The following is a 17,308-nucleotide window of genomic DNA, read 5'->3' as shown; positions in this document are numbered from 1 at the left end:
TATGGCGGCCATTTTGGGTAAAACTGGGATTTAACCCCCCCCCCCAAAAAAAAAGACAATAAAAACTTCTTACGGGGAACATTTTCTTATTCTGTTTGGCCGGTGCGGCGATCACGTTGCTACGGAGGTGAATGACGCCCTTCTCCACAGTCACAACAAAGTATTTGTTCTGCAGCACAGAGGAAATGAGAATGATCAGGTTTTGGCAGATGACGCCGAAGAATCCGACACAATTTGCCGTATGGGCTAAAGGGATGCGTCACCTCGTTGCCGATGTACAGGAGCAGGCCGTTTTCGGAGCGAGAGGAGATGGACATGCTGATGATGAGCGTCGGCTTGACCCCAGGAGTCGGGATGACCACTTTGGCAAATCCAGTGCCTTCAAAGAAGTCTTGACCGTCCTGCTTAACGTACCTGAACACACCGGGAAACGTTAATGTGAAGACCGAACACACTTTAACAGGACTTATTCACACACTTTTTTCACACTGATTTTGTACTCTCTTTTTTTTTTTCTTGTTTTAATTTTAATTATAGCAATACGGGAAAAAGTTTTTCATTCTTTCTTTCTTTCATCCATCCATCCACTAATATCTCTCTCGTATGGATGGATCGATGGACACAGGGAATGATATAGATGGATGTCCATCCATGTCCCTTCATCCATATCTCTCTCCATCCATCCAGCCATCCATGAATGAATGGATGGATATTTCAAACATACAAACAAAAAACGAAATCCATCCATATCTCTCTTTCTCCATCCATCCATCCAGCCATCCATAAGTGTTAAATTGTTGGGAATGAACTTTCTCTCCACACAGACAGTAGCAGTTCTTTTGTACCTCTTACACACAGTCCCCTTGTTAATATTCATGGCCTTCTGGAAGTTATAGAGACTGATGCCCTTGTCGTTAATGGAGGAGAACTCGATGCAGCCCTTGTATTTGGGGAACTTGAGGGAAGCAGGCGGCTGAGAGGAGGAAGAACACAGAGAAAGTCTGAGCGACACCTTTAAAGAGCAGAAACACCAACCGAGCTGTTATTGCGTGATTTGCTCGCCGCTCACCGTGAAGTCATCGGGGTAGCCTCCTACGTAGAAGACCACGTCGCTGGGGCTGAGGTCCAGCAGGTTTTTACCGTCTACGCCCTGTTTGTTGGTTATGAGGGGTGCTCCAGGCTTGGGGGAGGTTATGTCCTTAATCAAAGTCATCTCTGCGTCCTGGTAAATTCTATAGCAGACAAGAAAGGGAACAAATCATTATTCACACAGTTCACAATCCTCCCGTTTCCAGGAGTGGGGGATGAATGAATCTGACCGTGCAGCAGGTTTTTTCGAGGCCTCGGTTTACCTGTGGATGTCCACTCTGTCGAACTTGGAGGGCTCGCTTACAGATTTGGTGATGTAACCGGTTTGCATCTCGTACTCGACTCCGTTGAGCTTGTACACGCCGAACAGGATGTTGTTCTTCAAAGCCATGCCGATGTAGTCCTTGGACGACTGAGAGGAAACGGTTTGTTACTCCCTTGCGGATGTGGCTGCAGTGAAGTGCTCACGCGGGTTCGGATCTACTCACATCCCTGTGGCCCAGGTACAAAACGAACATGTCTTCTTTCTCTGCGGTCTGTCTGCGCCTCCGCCTGCCGTCGCCGCGGCCCTCCGGCCTCTGCAGGGACAGGGACATGGCGGTGTAGGCTTTCAGGTCCTCAAGATTCTTGGGTGGACGGAGCTCCACGTGTCCGTCGCCGAGGAAATTCATTGGGATGACAATCTGCAGGGAGGGACGGGCGAGGAGGACCGTGGTTAACGTGATATTGACGGAGGGTCACGTGACTTAAGTGGTGTGGCTGCGCTCACCCTGTTGGCTGCGTCTCTGGCGTGTTCGATGAGCTCCTTGATCTTCTTGATGTTGTTGGAGATGTTGGTGATGGGCGCGAAGTTAGAGGTCAGGTCCTCCACCTGCGAGATCTTGTCGGTCAGAGATGGGATGGTTTTCCACAGGTTCTTCACTGGAGACGAAAGCCAGACGGCGCAAAGAAAAGTCATTATAATGGGGAAAATGGAATTTTGGGAGGAAAGATACACTAGCAACCATCCAGTGGTGTCCTCTGTTTCTTAGAACTCTTTGAACTGTTCTTGCTCTGACATACAAGTCAAGAAAAAGTTAAAATAAAGCTAAAGACTATCGTAAAAGTCTGAAACGATAAATCACGTTTGTCAAAATTCCAAAAACACATCCCAGTAACAGCCGGTTTAAATAATAAGAACAGAAAAAGAGCAAATTAATTGGAAAAAACTAATCTCAAAGCACTGAGAGACTGTTTCCACATCTCACCTGATTGGTCCACATCGTCTAAAACGCCGTCGAGGTTCGGGCCCGAGGGCGAGATGTTGATCTTGTCGAGCTCCTTCCTGATGTCGCCGAGTCGGTCCATAGTGTCGCTGGCGGTGTCGTTGGCTGCCATTGCTTTTCTCTTGGCCTCGTCGATCATGTTGGCGATGTCATCTGGTCGGAAAACAAAGGAAAAGATTATGAACGCCGTATTGCGACTCGGCGCAGACAAAAGGAGTTTCCCCCGGCCGCTCCACGCCACCTCGTTTGATGTTGTTGAGCCCGTTGATGGCGTCCTGGAGGCCGCTCTCCAGAGCCTTCTTCTTGTTGTCTGCGTCCGTCAGGCGCTTCAGCAGGTTTGGAAGATCGCTGGACGCGTCTGTCGGCGGAAAAAAAGATCATCAAGAATTAGTACCGGACGTGTTCACTCATTTTCAGTCACGTGACGACGACTGAATACCCTCAAGGTCTCTCTTCGCGTCCTGAGCGCTCTTCACAAGGTCGTCCGCAGTTTCTTTTAAATCTCTTGCTCTTTCAGGGAGCCTCTGCTTATTAACATTCTAGAAGGAGAAAAACACATTTGATCAACGGAAATCCAATTTAAATACTCGATACAATTAATTTAAATAATATGTTTCATATATTACATCTCTGCTATCACATATTATGACTATCAAGTCTAACATAGTATCATATTATGATATATATGCCGTATTTCCTGGAATATATGTCGCACTTATCTCATGAAAAGGGGAAAAAAAAAATCAAAGGTCTTACGTTAAAAGCCTCGTCTGCTGCCTTTTTGGCCTCCTTGGCGGCTGCGTCGGCGGCATTGATGGCATCTGTGATGTTCGTGTAGGCGTCGATGGCGTCTTTCGCGTTGCGCACCTCTGGCCGGTCACTCGCACTCTTCACGGAACTAAAACACAAAGCCAGAAGAAATATATCACCAAAAGCCCAACAGGAATCCATTTTCTTTCCAAACATAAGAAGAACCGAATGGTTTTAATTTTAAATTTTCACCCAATGAAATGAATAACCCTTATAAACAAATTCAATAAAACAGAACTGTTTAAAAATATATATATTTTGAAGAGAGACTATAGCCAACTGTTGCTTTTCGTCTATTAAGTTAAATGTCTTAAAAAAAAGTTGTTGTTTTTTTAAAAATAGCTGTTTTCACCGTTTTTACTGATGAAAGGCTGAAAATTGGGAAATTACATTGAATCATATTGCATTTCTAAATTATTTACAACCCAGATATTCACATTGTGACACTACATGTTGGCAAATGTACTTAAAACAGCCTTTTCCTCTTTCTCCTCCTCCTGTTTTGTTTGGCTTTTCTCTTAAAAAGACCCTTGAGATGAATGTGTTCCTTGGTGCTATATTAATTAAACTGAAGTAAAGAAGAAATCTTGATTAAAAAAAAAAAAAATCTACAAAAAATTCCTCAGCCTCAGTTGTGAACATACTCCTCCAACTCCTTGGCAAGCTTCTCCAGGTTCTTGGCATGGTCTTCGGCGGCCTCCACAATGTCCTTCTTGGCAGCCGCCTTGGTGACAGCATTGACCTTCTTGGTCAGGTCGGTCTTGGCGCCGTCCAGCTGTGCCGCCAGCTCCTCGTACTCCTGTGGAGGAAAGTGGCAGGTGAGACAGGAGAGACAGGAGGCTTCACTCACACCGATTGTAATCTGAGAGAAACGGCATGTTTGGACTTGAAAGCTGGAGGGTTTTTTCAAAAGTTTTGGCTCATTGACAATCAGGGGCAGATAAGATATGTAATTGGGGAACTCAGAAAACATGTGAAAACTTGTGAGGGTGGAAAGAAGCAGATTAGTTAAACTTTTCCATACCGTTTTACCATCTTTAAGCCTTTTGACCAAATCTTCAGTTTTCTTCAGCTCGCCCTCGGCCAACTTCATCTGGTCCTGCACCGTCTTTCGCTCCTTTGTCATGTCATCGATGCGTTTCTGTTGGGAGGAAAAGAATGAGATTCCTCTTAACGCTTGGTCTCGGCTTCCGTTTCACATTTTCTTTGTCAGTTTTACGTTAAACTCTTTGTTGAAGTCGATTTTTAACCATCATAATATGAGTTATCACTGTATGCTGACGACACCAGACTGTATCAGCTTAAAGCTAAATATCGTACCTTTAAGAAACAAATCATTAATCCTTCATAAAGGTTAATAGTTACCTGCAAATCACCCAGAGTCTGACCGTTCAGGCCATTCTGGGAATTGGCTTTCTTTACAAACTCCGATGCGTCCTTCAGAGCTTTATCCAGGTCCTTCAGCTTGGCGTCGTAACCCTTCAGGAGGTTGCGGATCTTCTCGGCTCTGGACTCGTTCTCATCTGCCTGATTCGTGATGTTTGTCTTGATGTTGTCCAGCACTGGAGGATGAGAGCAGACGTCCGAGTCAGTCATTTCCTGAATTAGTTGCTTCCCGGCGAAGCAATCCGGACAGGTTTCACAAAAGTTTCTACGTACGTTTCTTGGCTTCGTCCAATTCTTTCTCCGCTGCAGTCTTCTGAGGGGTGAAGTTCTTCTTCTGCATCTCATCCACCATTTTCTTCGCATCCTCCAGCAGCTTGGCCAAGTTTACATTTGGAGTATCACCTCTGTTGCCCTCGTTCTTCAGCTGGTCCAGGAGAGCTTCAAATGAGGAAAAATATAATATTAACCTGTCAAATTCGTAAAAATGCCGAAACTATAGTCACATTTTTATAAGTTACACTTGGAATGCCAATGTTGAACTATAACATTAGAATCTTCTATTTTAATGTACAATTCTTGACCTAATCATTGGACAAATTAGTTTCTTTTAATTAGATTTTAATCCTGTGAAGAACAGGATTGTTCTGATTTATTATAATGTTACAAAGCTTTAATTAATGAAAATGGGAAATTCAAAATAAAATCAAGTTAACAGAGCCTGTTATCACAATGCCACAGTGTACTCAGAAATGTTTAATATTTGTAGAATGTTGATAAGATGATCTGGGGGAGAGAAGTAAGTAATAAAATGTGTATTGTGCTTTAATGGAAGAGATCAAACACTGCAGTTTGAGTGCGTTTCAGTGGTACGCATACTTTATCCGGTGTACTTAAACTTTGCTCAGCTAGAAATAACAAGATTAAATAGAAACACTCAATCTTGCCATGTTCACTTGATCATAAAATGTCCTGAAGACATGAAGTTTCCCTCTACCTTGGATTTTCTTGAGCATGTTTTGAATCTCCGAATCCAAATCTTTGGCTCGGTCATGAGTTTTTTGGATGTCCGCCACGGCTTTGTCAGCATCAGCCGCCTTCTTGTCAGCCTAAAAAAAAAAAAAAGCCACATTCCTATGCTGCAGATTTAAACTCCTTTTCACTGAAACGCCGACATGATGAAACGTGTCGGTGCTTCTACCTTGTTCTTGAGGTTGTCGACGTCGTCCTCCAGCGTGTTCATGTCCTCCTCAATCTGAGTGACCCTGGATTTTTGGTTGTTTACGGAGGAGCTGTATTTGGTGACAAGGGTCTGCAACAAGAGAAAAAGGAATGTATGACGTAAACTGAAGCGTTTCAGTCGCTTTGGCTCCTCCTCGGGGGGCATTTTTGAGCCTCGGACTTGCAATGCAGGGTGTTGACATGTTACCTTGGTGTCCTGCACGGCCTTCTCCAGCTTCTTCAGCCTCTCCTGGGACGAGGCGCTGGCGGTTGCGTTGTCCAGCTGAGCCTTGATCCTTCCCAGCTCGTCGTCCAGCTTCTCCAGGTCTTTCAGCAACGTCTGGGCACAGTTGTCACACTCTGCAAACACAAAGCAGGTTCAATATTTGTTTTCTTCTAAAGCATGTCACACTTTTAAAGCCTCACTTTGGTGGATGTCTCACCTTTGCAGGTATCATCTATGTTTGTGTCTCCCGGCTCCAGCGTGCTCTTGCAAACTGGTGAAAAAAGAGAGAGAGAGAGGAAAAAGTATGTGAATAAAATAATCAAATTATGAATGAAGATGTTTCCTTCTGAGGAGTATCTGACAATCTAACCTCCAGTCTTGGGATCACAGTTGTTGCCGTTGCCGAAACAGTTACAGGGCTTGCAGCTCCCTCCTGGAATGAGGGGGTCGCCGTAAAAACCACGAGCACAGCTGAAACGAGAGACATTCAAAGAAAATCAACACTTGATTTATGTGTGCATGTTTGAGAGTTTGCAGTGACTCTAAAAAAAAATACATTTAATATAAAAAAACTATCAACTATTAGTTTGTTCAGAATCTTTTATGCGTTACTCCATACATATTTGCTTCTCGACACAACCATGATATTGCATCTTTTGTTCAGAAGTACAAGTTTACGTTTTACAGTAGCGACTCCTGGTGGCCAAACTTGGTATTCGAGTTAATTTATCATCCGGCTATTCAAAAGGTAAACGCACGAACCAGGCTAAGTGAAAACATGTTTGGTTATGTGGTGGCATAGTTTGTGTTGGAATATTTGTGGCTCGCAATCATTCGATAACAATACATTAAACAAACAAACAAATGAAATATTTTAATTAATTAATTATACTATACAAATAACTATATGAATTGGGGAACACTACCTTCACGACACTTATGACAACTCCTAAAAACAATAATAACAGATATTATTATATTCATTATTACTGGTGACTTTAGACCCTAACAAAGTGTGTGTATATAGTGAATTCTCAGCAATTCTCGGGGAAACTCACTTCTCACATCGTACACCAGTGTAGCCAGCTCTGCAGACACACTGTACGTCTCCAAACACGTCCATGCAGCCGACTGCAAAGCTGCAATGAAGACAAAAACATCTCATGTCAACGCTGCAGCGAGATCATTCCGCACACCACTTTGTGTTTGATTGACTGATTTATTTGTTTGTTTGTTTGTAACCAACCTGTTTGCGGGCGTGGTGAACGGACACGGGCACACTCTGCACGTCCTCCGAGCCGCGCTGCCGTAGTAGCCGTCTTTGCAGCGCTCGCATTGGTTTCCAGCCGTGTTGTACTGGCAGTTCTGATTGAGACAACATGTCCTTGATCACACTGAGGACTCAAACTTCTGGAGGCGATACAAGTTTTGATTTTTTTTTTTTTTTATGACTGATGCAGGTTTGATAGCACAGTTTTTATTCCCAAGATTCATTCTGATCAAACAAGGTAAAAAGAACTACATTGACTGCCTTTTTATGTCTTTACTAAGGTTTTATCTGGATTTTATGATCATTTGTCATGTTTTGTTTAATTTACTTAATTCACTCTCTTAAGAACTTAACTGTCAGTATGTAATAATTGTTATTTACATTAAAAATGGCATGCGGATGGCAGATACTGTTGAACAACGTGGTTACATACACCCAAATAATTATGATCAACAAAACACTAAAATAAAGTAAAATATAGTTGTAAGTAAACTGTTAGACTTGTGTGTAGGAAGTAAAGCAAGCGTATTATCTTCAAATCATTATTTTACAGCTTCCTCTCACACACAGATGTATGTAGAAAGACATATGTAGATATGAATGGTTGCTTCATTCATTTGAATCGAGGCAGAGTGTTCTCTTCCTGCGAGTGTGAAGTCATTTCCAGTGGTTGGTCGAGGCGGACCGTGTGTTTCTTACCAGGCACTTCCCCGTCCGGTCCTCGCACTCGTCCGCCAGCCCGTTGCACTGACATTCCACACAGCGGCCCAGCAAGGTCCCGCTGGACTCCCTGTAGTAACCAGGAGCGCATCTCTGAGGGGGCAAAGACACATCGCAATATTCAACTGATCTCGTCCTCTCGCTACGACACTCAAGATTTACGTTGTTTAGGAAATTTCAGGTGCAGCTTCACTGTTTCGGACTGTGTTCGTGGTCTGCCGTCGCTTTTCCACCCGTAAATTCTATTACGTCCAACAAGTCACAAAACACAATCATGTGTCTGTCAGGAGTCGGAGAATCATTAGGATGTAGACTTGGAGACAATGTGAGGCTGTTTGATCAGCGGGAGCGAGAGACGTCACGTCCCGCACGACTTGAAATGCTCCACATGGACACAGATTTGATTCCGTTTAAGCAGAAAAAACAAGGAGCTTCGTCAGAGTACATATTGACGGATTATCTTCCACTGAGACTCGGGTTAGATTATCCCGAGGGGTAATAAAAGGAGCTGCTGTGGTTGAAGTGAGAGCAAATCTGCTGGAAATTAATGTTAGTCTAAGGAAATTCCACTAAACTCTTAAAAACACGCCAGTGCGTGTATCTAAGCTTTGTTGTTGTCATACTAATACGATTTTGACTGTACGGCAAAGTAATGTCCTTATATGGTATAAAGCTATGATGTGTGTGTGTGTGTGTGTGTGTGTGTGTGTGTATGTGTGTACGTGTTTAGCTACATTGTGAGGACCAAAATCTGTAATTCATTATTTAATAATTTCTCTGAATAGCTTTCAGCTCATATGTGCCGTCCTCTGACTGGGGAACTTTTAAATGTATGAAAAGGTTACAATAAATGGTGAAACCATGTATTAAAGTCAGAGAACTCTTATACAGAAGGAGAGTGTGACACTCCTTTACTGACATGCCCACAGTGCAAAATGTTTGTTTTATAGTTTGAGTATATATAGCGCTTTTTATTAGGACTTTTAACATGACCTTTTTAAAACTGTAGTATGCAAAAGGATGAGGAACACCTGTTTACAGTTAATCTAATATTAGACATTTTATTTAAATTTTCCATGATGTTATGCTCCAATACTGGATATTTTGTTCACATTGTAAGTACAACTATAAATCTGAATAGTTTCCAGTGAAAATGTGCATAAATATAGAGTGAGGATAATGTGAGGATACATATTGTGATAGTGTCCACCATACAAGTTCTGACGGTGTGTTCTTTCTATTTTGCAGCATTATCGGCGCAATACTCAAGATTTCGTCACCTCTTGCAGACGAGGAAGAAAAACTCCTGCCAATAATTTCCCTCTGATTTTTCTCAGACTTTGTACAGCAAATAAAGGGGATTTTATCCTCATTAACCATTAACGCTGCAGCACGCCCTTTGCTCGGCGTCGATAAAACATCCCCCATGCCTTCCTTTGTTGGCTTTTTTCTTTTCTTTTTTTTTTTTAAGTGTTACCTGAATCTGAGGACTGGCAACAGTGCCATTATTTGAAGGGGCTGGAGCAGGGCTTCCTCTGCTAAACCACAAGTTGTCTCGCAGCCACTGGGTGCCTCGGTCAATTAGCGATGGGGAATCTGCCCGTTGGCCTCCCTGGTCGTTGGGTGAAGGGTACTCCACCCGCTGGGCTCCCTGGTCGTTGGGTGAAGGGTACTCCACCCGCTGGACTCCCTGGTCGTTGGGTAAAGGGTACTCCACCCGCTGGGCTCCCTGGTCATTGGGTAAAGGGTACTCTATCCTCTGGGTGCGCCTGTCGTGGTGCCGGGGGTGTCGATGGTGTCGGAGTCGCAACACCCGGTCCTCATGTCTGTGTCCAGCCAGGCAGAGTCCAACCAAAGTCCCAAGAATCAGGGTCCGGACCAGGACCCGTCCGATCCGCCGGCGTGTGTTCGTATCGGACATTCCTAATGTTTAGTCTGTGTGAAATAACGCTCGCCTCCGCCTCGCCCCGGCCTCTTAAACACACACACTCACACACTCAGTCAGAGGACACGCCCCGACTACCTGAGTCAGTCTCACAGATCAGCACGAGTGTGTTCAGGCACACAAGCACACACATGCAGGTGTTTACATGCTTGCTTCCCTGCGCCTTCTTACACAAACACAGAAATATTTCAGCACTGAAATGTGGGCGCGTGCGCGAGGAAAATCACTGTATCGACAGGCTGAATGGAGGAGGACGTTTTGGAAAAGTGGCTGCGTTTTGAAAAACCATCAAAACATTTGAACGTTTTAGAGATTTGGCACCTTATTATCTTCTCAGAGACAAAGTTATTACAAAATCCATATATCCCTACAAGTTTTTCTGCATTATGGGCCTTAAATTAAGCTATTCAAGCACAGTGAGCTTTTAAAAAAAAGTTGGGTTTTTTGGCTTAGATACTAGAAAATATGTCAAAGGAGTGTATGTACACAAATAATGACACATGACTACATCGATATCAAAATGCCTCAAACTATTTTAATGTAATTCAACTTCAATAGTTTTCCATATCGCCTTCGTTGAAATGCCAAGAAACTGAATATTATCTAATTGACGTCATTTGAAGAAACGTAACTGAAAAATAAAAATGCAACTAAAAGAAAAGTCAGGAAATCTGTGTTTCGTTTAATCTTCTTTAGTTGTAAAAAGCTGCTGAGTGAGAAATCGCATATTGTTGAAAAGTGTGTCTATCTTACATAAAACTGCCACACTGCATTGTGGGATTCATGCATTTGTGAGATGAACAACATGGCCGAGTTTGGCCCATGAACTGTTTTTCAATTGTTCATCATTCATGCCGAATATTGACAACAGGAGTCTAATATTCAACAATCATCATCTTCTATTTCTAAGATATTTTTTTCTCAACTCATTTCTTAACTTTTGATAACACTGTCCAATATTGTGAGAAATTTCAACCAGTGTTTCCAAAAAACACACATTGCCGCCTGAAATGTTTCTTTTGCGAAATAAATATAAAAAAAACTCCATCTACAAATGAATGGAAGTCAAAGCGAAGTGTTTGTGTACATACAGGGCCAACTCCACACTCACGTCAGGAGGACATGGCTAAGTTCTGATTTAGTTTAGACTAAAGTGAGGGTGAGGCAGACAATAAAACAGGAGACGACATAAAAGTCCCCTGAAGGCATAGAAACATGATTGTGAGTGTGTGTATGTGTCCTTGTTCTTATCTACTGATGGGGACTCGTTGAACATTGACACATTTTAAGGTCCCCCCCTCCAAAGAAATTTACAATTATTTAGTTTTGAGGTCAACTTTTATGATCACGATAAGGTCAAGGTGTGCGTCTGTGTGTGTTTATTACTGATCTGATTACATATCTATGTAAAGAATCACATTCACACTGAGGGGATCCGTCAACCTCGGGGAGATCAAACCCGCTGGGTTCAAGGTTCGAGAAATCTCCCAGGAAATGAATGCAAGTCAATGTAACGTCCTCTGAAGGCATGAACACACCTCCGAGGGTGTCAATCGCAACTGCACAATAAACACGTGAAGTGAGCTTTTAGGAAATGGAGACAATCTAATGTAAAATTCCACTGAGTCAAGTCCACGTAATGTAGTGTAATGTACCCTGAGGGCATGAAATCACAACAGAGTGTGTGTGGGTGAGTGTTTGTTCATATGTACTGATGGGGACTCATTGCTTATTAAGTATGACAGTCCTGTAAGAATTAATTTAGAATTTAGAGTGTAATTCCTTAAAATGATTGGAGTATATGTAACGTCCCCTCAAAGCAGAATTATTTCATGGTCTTGACATATGTGTATATACTGTATTTCATTTTTAAAGATATTTTAACTAGACAAACGGTATTTAGAAGTTTTCCCTGGGATTAGTAAATCATTCCTATTTTATTGTAGAAAAACAAGTTTTCAATTCACAGTATGGACAAAACTCAAGGCTGAAGTTTGAATTTAGGGTGAGTTTGTGTGGTGGGGGGGGTATGTACGTGTGTGTCAAAGCTTTTGTGACTGAGTGGAGAGTCAGACATCCTCAGACTACACAGCGGAGGAACTCACAGCTGAATCAGCAGACACAGCCGGGTGTGTCCGACGCGCACGCATCACTCACGCCGGAGGCCGAGTCAAGCGAGCGCACGCAGGTTTATGAGTAACACCGCGTTGCCACCCGCCACACCTTGCGAGTCGGGGCGCGGCGTCTTGTCATACCACCGCCGGGCACGTATAATGGACTTCCTTTAAAACACACATCTCACACACCCTCGCGCCGGTGGGCAACCAGGTCCATGGAAACAACACCAGCGCAAACACGGGAGAACTCTGTTGATGTTCGACTGTATAATAACCGATTACTCCTCTCTGATCCGCCGTGCTTTGTTTTTAATTTCCCTCTGCAAGTGCAAATCAGACCGGAGAGGTGCAAACATCACATCAAACGCTGGATTAAAGCGGAGCTTCGGGGGCTCCATCTCGGCTGTTTGTACCACGTTTCCGTGAGCTGTAGCCGTGCCAGTGATGATAGCTGTATAATCACTACTATTATGTCTGCATGATTGTGCCACACATTCCTGCTCGGCTCTCTGCTCGGGATTGTGTTTTCCAGTGGATTCCACCTCAGCTGATGCATTTCTTCCCCCCCCCCTTCCCTTTGGAAAAGGGTGTGGTGCCTGGATCAGGCGTGTCTGGACACCCCGAAAATATGAGGTGGTGCAACAGCTCCTCAAAGATGACAGCACCCTTTATCTCTCTCTCTCTCTCTGTCTCTCTCTCTCTGTCTCTGCCACACCCTATCCAATCCATCATTCCCGCTGCTATTCCAACCTGACAGAATGTTCCTGATCTCTTCACCCTGCCACTCATCTGTTCTCACAACCTCCTCCAGTGGAAACATCGTTCTTCACACCAGGGGCCACTGAGGTCTGTGCGACCGACCCAAACACACATCGCTTCTGCAAAAGTTACTTTGCTAGTTTTTGGCGTGTCAAACATAAAGACCGTGGACGAAAAAACAAGCCGCAAATGGATCGAATCGGGCCAAACCACCGAGCGAATTGAACCTTTTAAAGAAAACTACCTAATTACTTTCAAACAAGCCTCAAAATCATGCTGTCAGGATGAGTTTATAAACACATGAATAATCCAACAGCTATAAGAGAAGTTTCTATTAGACATTTCACTGTATTTAGCACCAGAAGGTTCCAATAAAGTCATCTTCATGTTGAAGTAATTTTCTGTAGTAATTGTTTGCTTTGTGTAAAGATATAGACATTTTCATCACGCATACTCTGCAGCACAAAAAAGAGAAAGTTTAAATCCAAAGGTTATTATGGCACTATTTTACCACCCCAGGTCCCTCAAGATGAAATTGGGCTGTTTGTGGCGCCTGAACTAAAATGCATTTTACAGTAGTGAGGGTTTTCAAAAGGTACAAACCACCTAGTATATTCATTAGAAAACTCATTCATTTATAAATAAGGTCATCATCTCAATAAAGTGTATTACCATGTCACCATTTATCCCCAAAAACCATTTAAATGTTTATGATAGCAGTTAAAATATCACTCTTCTATTAAAAAACGTTTTGTTCATATTATATTTAAAAGAAAAATGCGGGAAAAGGAATCTGGCTCGGCCGTTAACTTGCATCTCTCCATCTCACTCCCAGACAGAGAGTTACTTCATTAATCGTACATCATTATGAGTGTTGCATTCAGAAAAAAGCGTCATGCCTCAGGTGTTGCAAGCATTAGAGCTTCACCGTCACAGGTTCGTTGTTCCACCGTTAAAAACACTTCATCAGTGTGATAAATCACAGCGGCTCCCACCACGTCTCCTCTCCGGAGCGACAGAGCTCCACACATTGACATGAAATGCTTCACTGATTTGTGTCCGGCATTTTTCTACTAATGACAAAATGATGCATTTCTTTCAACACAGACAAGCTATGAGGGAGAGCAGCTCTGATTTCAATGTGGACTCTCCTAATCCGGCATCAGGAGGTTCAATGACTTGCTACAGCAGAGGGGTGTCCATGTCTGCATCTGGCACTGACAGTTCAGAAACTGCAGGGAAGCAACTCGGTTTTTTTCAGAGCAGCGAATTACTGACTTGCGACCAAAAGCCTCAACAAAATCTGCTCAACATATTCTTACAGTTTATCAGACAAAAGGCTTATTCTCCCTGAATTATTTGAAGCGTAAATACCAGAAAAGTTCCCGAACAAAACATGGATTTGTGACGTTAAAACCTCTGAAATGTGCATTTTGCTGCGGTTTTCGTCGTCTCTCACCTCACAGGAGTCTCCGTCGTACTGAGCGGGGCAGGAGCAGACCTCCACCGTGTTTCCAGGACTTCCCGTTCCGGAGCTGGTGGCCCTCTCCAGGCCCACCTCCCCCAGGCTGAGCCGCTGGCTCTGAGTGAAGTACAGGGCCCGGATCCTGAGACCCACCAGGCTGGCCAAGACCATCATCAGCTCCTCTCTGGACACGGGCCGGTTGGTGCCGGCGTGGCGCCAGTTTCCCTACACACACACACACACACACACACAGAGGAAATGAACAAACTGAACTAAGCTCAAGACAAAATGATTTAAATTGTGAGTGGAAGACTTTTTAATTTCACCTCCACGAGCTGCACTCGGCCCTGATGCAGTCTGTCGGGGAGAGGGTCCTTCGGAGCCATGTGGATCAGAGTCATGTTCTTGCCCTAACCAAGAAACACAACAAGCCATAAATAAAAGGTGTTTCAGAAAGTGGAAAGACGGAGAGACAAAAGCCGGGCAGCTCAACCTACCGTCAGTATAACATCAGGTCTTTTGTTGATCAGCGTCATTCCTTCACTGGGAATCCCGAACGTTTTCACCTGATAGGTGAGGAATCCACCGTAAGATGAAACCTTAGAGGAAGAGAAGAAGGTTTAAACATTCTCCAGAAATATCAGAATGAGTTGAAATAAGAAACTGCAACAGCACAGATGTAATTCTTCCTATATCACTGGCTGCTACATGAACCTATAGGCTTTATTAGAAAATTAATGACTGAATAAATCTGCAGGATCATACTGTCAGATCATTCCAAAACTAGTCTGTCTTCAATCTATTTCATAATGACCAACAACTAGTCCAATTGTGCCAATAATGACCCAAAACTTGTTAAAAATGTGTGCTACAACTATTTAAGAACTTAAAACTGGTCCAAATGACCCCAAAACTAGTTCAAATCCGTCCTAAAACTAGTCCATTAGACAAAAGTAGTTACTAATTAAGCTACAAAAGGTACATAATGATGCAAATCGAGCCAAAAACCGATACATAATAGTAAAAAAACTCCATGCGTGTTGATGATTCAGTTCAAAAGTATCGTCAAAACTAGTAAAAAATAATCAACTCATACCTGATTTGAAATCATCCATAAACTAGTCCAAATTTGTCCACAATGCCTATAAACTAATAAATAATAAACCTCAAGTTAGTCCAGTTAATAAGGAAGATAAAACGTGTAAAAATTAGTCCAAATCTGTCTTCAAATTAGTGCACATCTGCCGTAAAACTCATCCATAATGACCAAGAAACAGAATATGTCCATGACCATAACCACCCAAAACGGAAAATGTATAATAGCTAAATAAATAAATAATACTCTACAACTACCTGCAAAAACAGTCCAAATTTGAGCTTAAATTAATCCAAAATGACCAAATATGAGCACAAATGTATGCATAATGACTCAAAACTAGTCCAAACTTATGCAACAACTACTTACTACCCGTCCTAAAACTGTCCATGAAAAGACAAATATAGTTACTGAAGCTACAACAAGGCGATAATGATCCACAACTGCCTGGATGAATGAAGATGTCTGAACTGAGCTGTAAAAAACCTTAAACTAGGCCATAATGACTCAAAACAAAAACTTAATGACAGATGGAACAAAAGACAAAAGATTCCCTCAGGATGTCGTTTCATTTTCATTTTCACTCACCCTGTCCCCCAGGTAGGACGCCGGCGCCACCCAGTGCAGAGCCTGGACGTTGGGAGGGAGCTCCTGAACGTCGGCCACCACCGTGTTGCTGGCGGCGTTCGGGACCGAGGCGACGTCCTCGTTCTCCGAGCTCTCCAGACGCCAGCCTCGCATCTGCACAAACTGCTCAACGCAGAGAACCCACGCCGTCGTCATCACACGCTCTCACGTCCACGTTTCGGCGGAAACGGCGCGAGTTAACGTGAACTAAAAGCTGCGGGTCGTGCTCAAAGTGTGACTGTATGGTGTTGCTATGGTTACCGAGAGTTTTTGGTCAATCTGTGAGATTTCATCGTTACACATTAATTTGCCTTTTAGAGTTTTACACAACTTTATGTTGAATTTTTTCAAGCATAAGTTGTGTAAAACTCTGATTTGAACTTTTTTTTTTATTAATTATATTGCAATTTCAGCAGGTATAGTTAAGTTTAGCCATTAATCCATTTTAGCCAGTTTTATCTTTTCACATTTTTGATTGTAATTTTATCCATTTTGATCATTTAAGCACTTTTTTCTCATTATTGTTTTTTGCTTTTCAAGCCATTTCAGCAGTTCTACAATTTGTAGCCATTCTTATCAGTTTTAATAATATCAAGAATTTTTAAACCAATTTTTCTTTTTGCAGTTTTCAAATTTTAAATGTATCGTCTTTTTTTTTTAATCCATTTTCACACAGTTTAACCCATCCAGACAGTTTTAATTTGACCTTCTTCTTATTCAATTTTTTTTTAAGTTAACAGCACTTCAATTATTAATTTCTTGCTATAAACAAAACATACAGGTAAACTTGAATCATCGGCAGTAAAAGCAAACGTGACCTTTGACCCCCAGCGTGTACTCCCGGGTCACTGAGACTAAACTCTGTGTTTTCTGCGTGTTGCAGCGGGAGCAGTTTGAACATGCATGAAACTTTTGAAAGCTTGAGGGAAACATAGATGTAATCACAAAAAAAACCAAAAAAAAAACAAATGTGCATCAAGAGGAGCACTGAGGCGTTTCAGAGCATTTGTGTTATATTAAGGTGAGTTCAGGTTGAAGAGCTGGAGGAGCTTGAGGTTAAAAGTTTCCCATCAAACGGAACATGTTGACATATTTGTACACAAGAGGAAGATTTTGTTTTTTTTTGTTTTTTTTCCATTCATGCAGAAACTGCTTCATGCCACCGTGGGTTTCTCCCTCATCAACACCAAAATGAGAGCGGCGTGCATTCAATTGTTGCCGTTCAACGACTTCGAACCGGCGAGGGAAATTCTTTGCAGGCATTCGCAGACATGCAGCGACACGTGCAAAAAAAAAACAAAACAAAAAAAAACAA

At 42.6% G+C, this 17,308-nt stretch overlaps 1 protein-coding gene across 1 annotated transcript in view; it reads right to left on the bottom strand.

Annotated features, from left to right (window-relative positions):
• LOC308135930 (laminin subunit alpha-3-like) overlaps nt 1-17,308 on the bottom strand; it is a gene marked incomplete at its 5' end in the record, with an annotated part of 78,720 nt that overhangs the window by 13,090 nt on the left and 48,322 nt on the right. Inside the window, 27 exons of the mRNA XM_080504094.1 lie at nt 74-169; nt 264-414; nt 846-973; nt 1,070-1,232; nt 1,353-1,501; nt 1,578-1,772; nt 1,859-2,010; nt 2,337-2,507; nt 2,596-2,712; nt 2,794-2,893; nt 3,111-3,252; nt 3,809-3,963; nt 4,189-4,305; nt 4,530-4,726; nt 4,824-4,988; nt 5,545-5,656; nt 5,749-5,859; nt 5,977-6,128; nt 6,212-6,265; nt 6,365-6,465; nt 7,053-7,133; nt 7,241-7,359; nt 7,964-8,077; nt 14,265-14,495; nt 14,597-14,680; nt 14,768-14,869; nt 15,955-16,116. Coding sequence (XP_080360220.1) covers nt 74-169; nt 264-414; nt 846-973; nt 1,070-1,232; nt 1,353-1,501; nt 1,578-1,772; nt 1,859-2,010; nt 2,337-2,507; nt 2,596-2,712; nt 2,794-2,893; nt 3,111-3,252; nt 3,809-3,963; nt 4,189-4,305; nt 4,530-4,726; nt 4,824-4,988; nt 5,545-5,656; nt 5,749-5,859; nt 5,977-6,128; nt 6,212-6,265; nt 6,365-6,465; nt 7,053-7,133; nt 7,241-7,359; nt 7,964-8,077; nt 14,265-14,495; nt 14,597-14,680; nt 14,768-14,869; nt 15,955-16,116 — 3,621 coding nt within the window. The remainder of the gene's footprint in view (nt 1-73; nt 170-263; nt 415-845; nt 974-1,069; nt 1,233-1,352; nt 1,502-1,577; nt 1,773-1,858; nt 2,011-2,336; nt 2,508-2,595; nt 2,713-2,793; nt 2,894-3,110; nt 3,253-3,808; nt 3,964-4,188; nt 4,306-4,529; nt 4,727-4,823; nt 4,989-5,544; nt 5,657-5,748; nt 5,860-5,976; nt 6,129-6,211; nt 6,266-6,364; nt 6,466-7,052; nt 7,134-7,240; nt 7,360-7,963; nt 8,078-14,264; nt 14,496-14,596; nt 14,681-14,767; nt 14,870-15,954; nt 16,117-17,308) is intronic.

Source organism: Blennius ocellaris, assembly GCF_963422515.1.
Source record: "Blennius ocellaris genome assembly, chromosome: 10".
Lineage (NCBI taxonomy): Eukaryota > Metazoa > Chordata > Actinopteri > Blenniiformes > Blenniidae > Blennius > Blennius ocellaris.
Note: the sequence above shows the minus strand (reverse complement) of the source record. Positions and strands in the feature narration are given on the sequence as shown.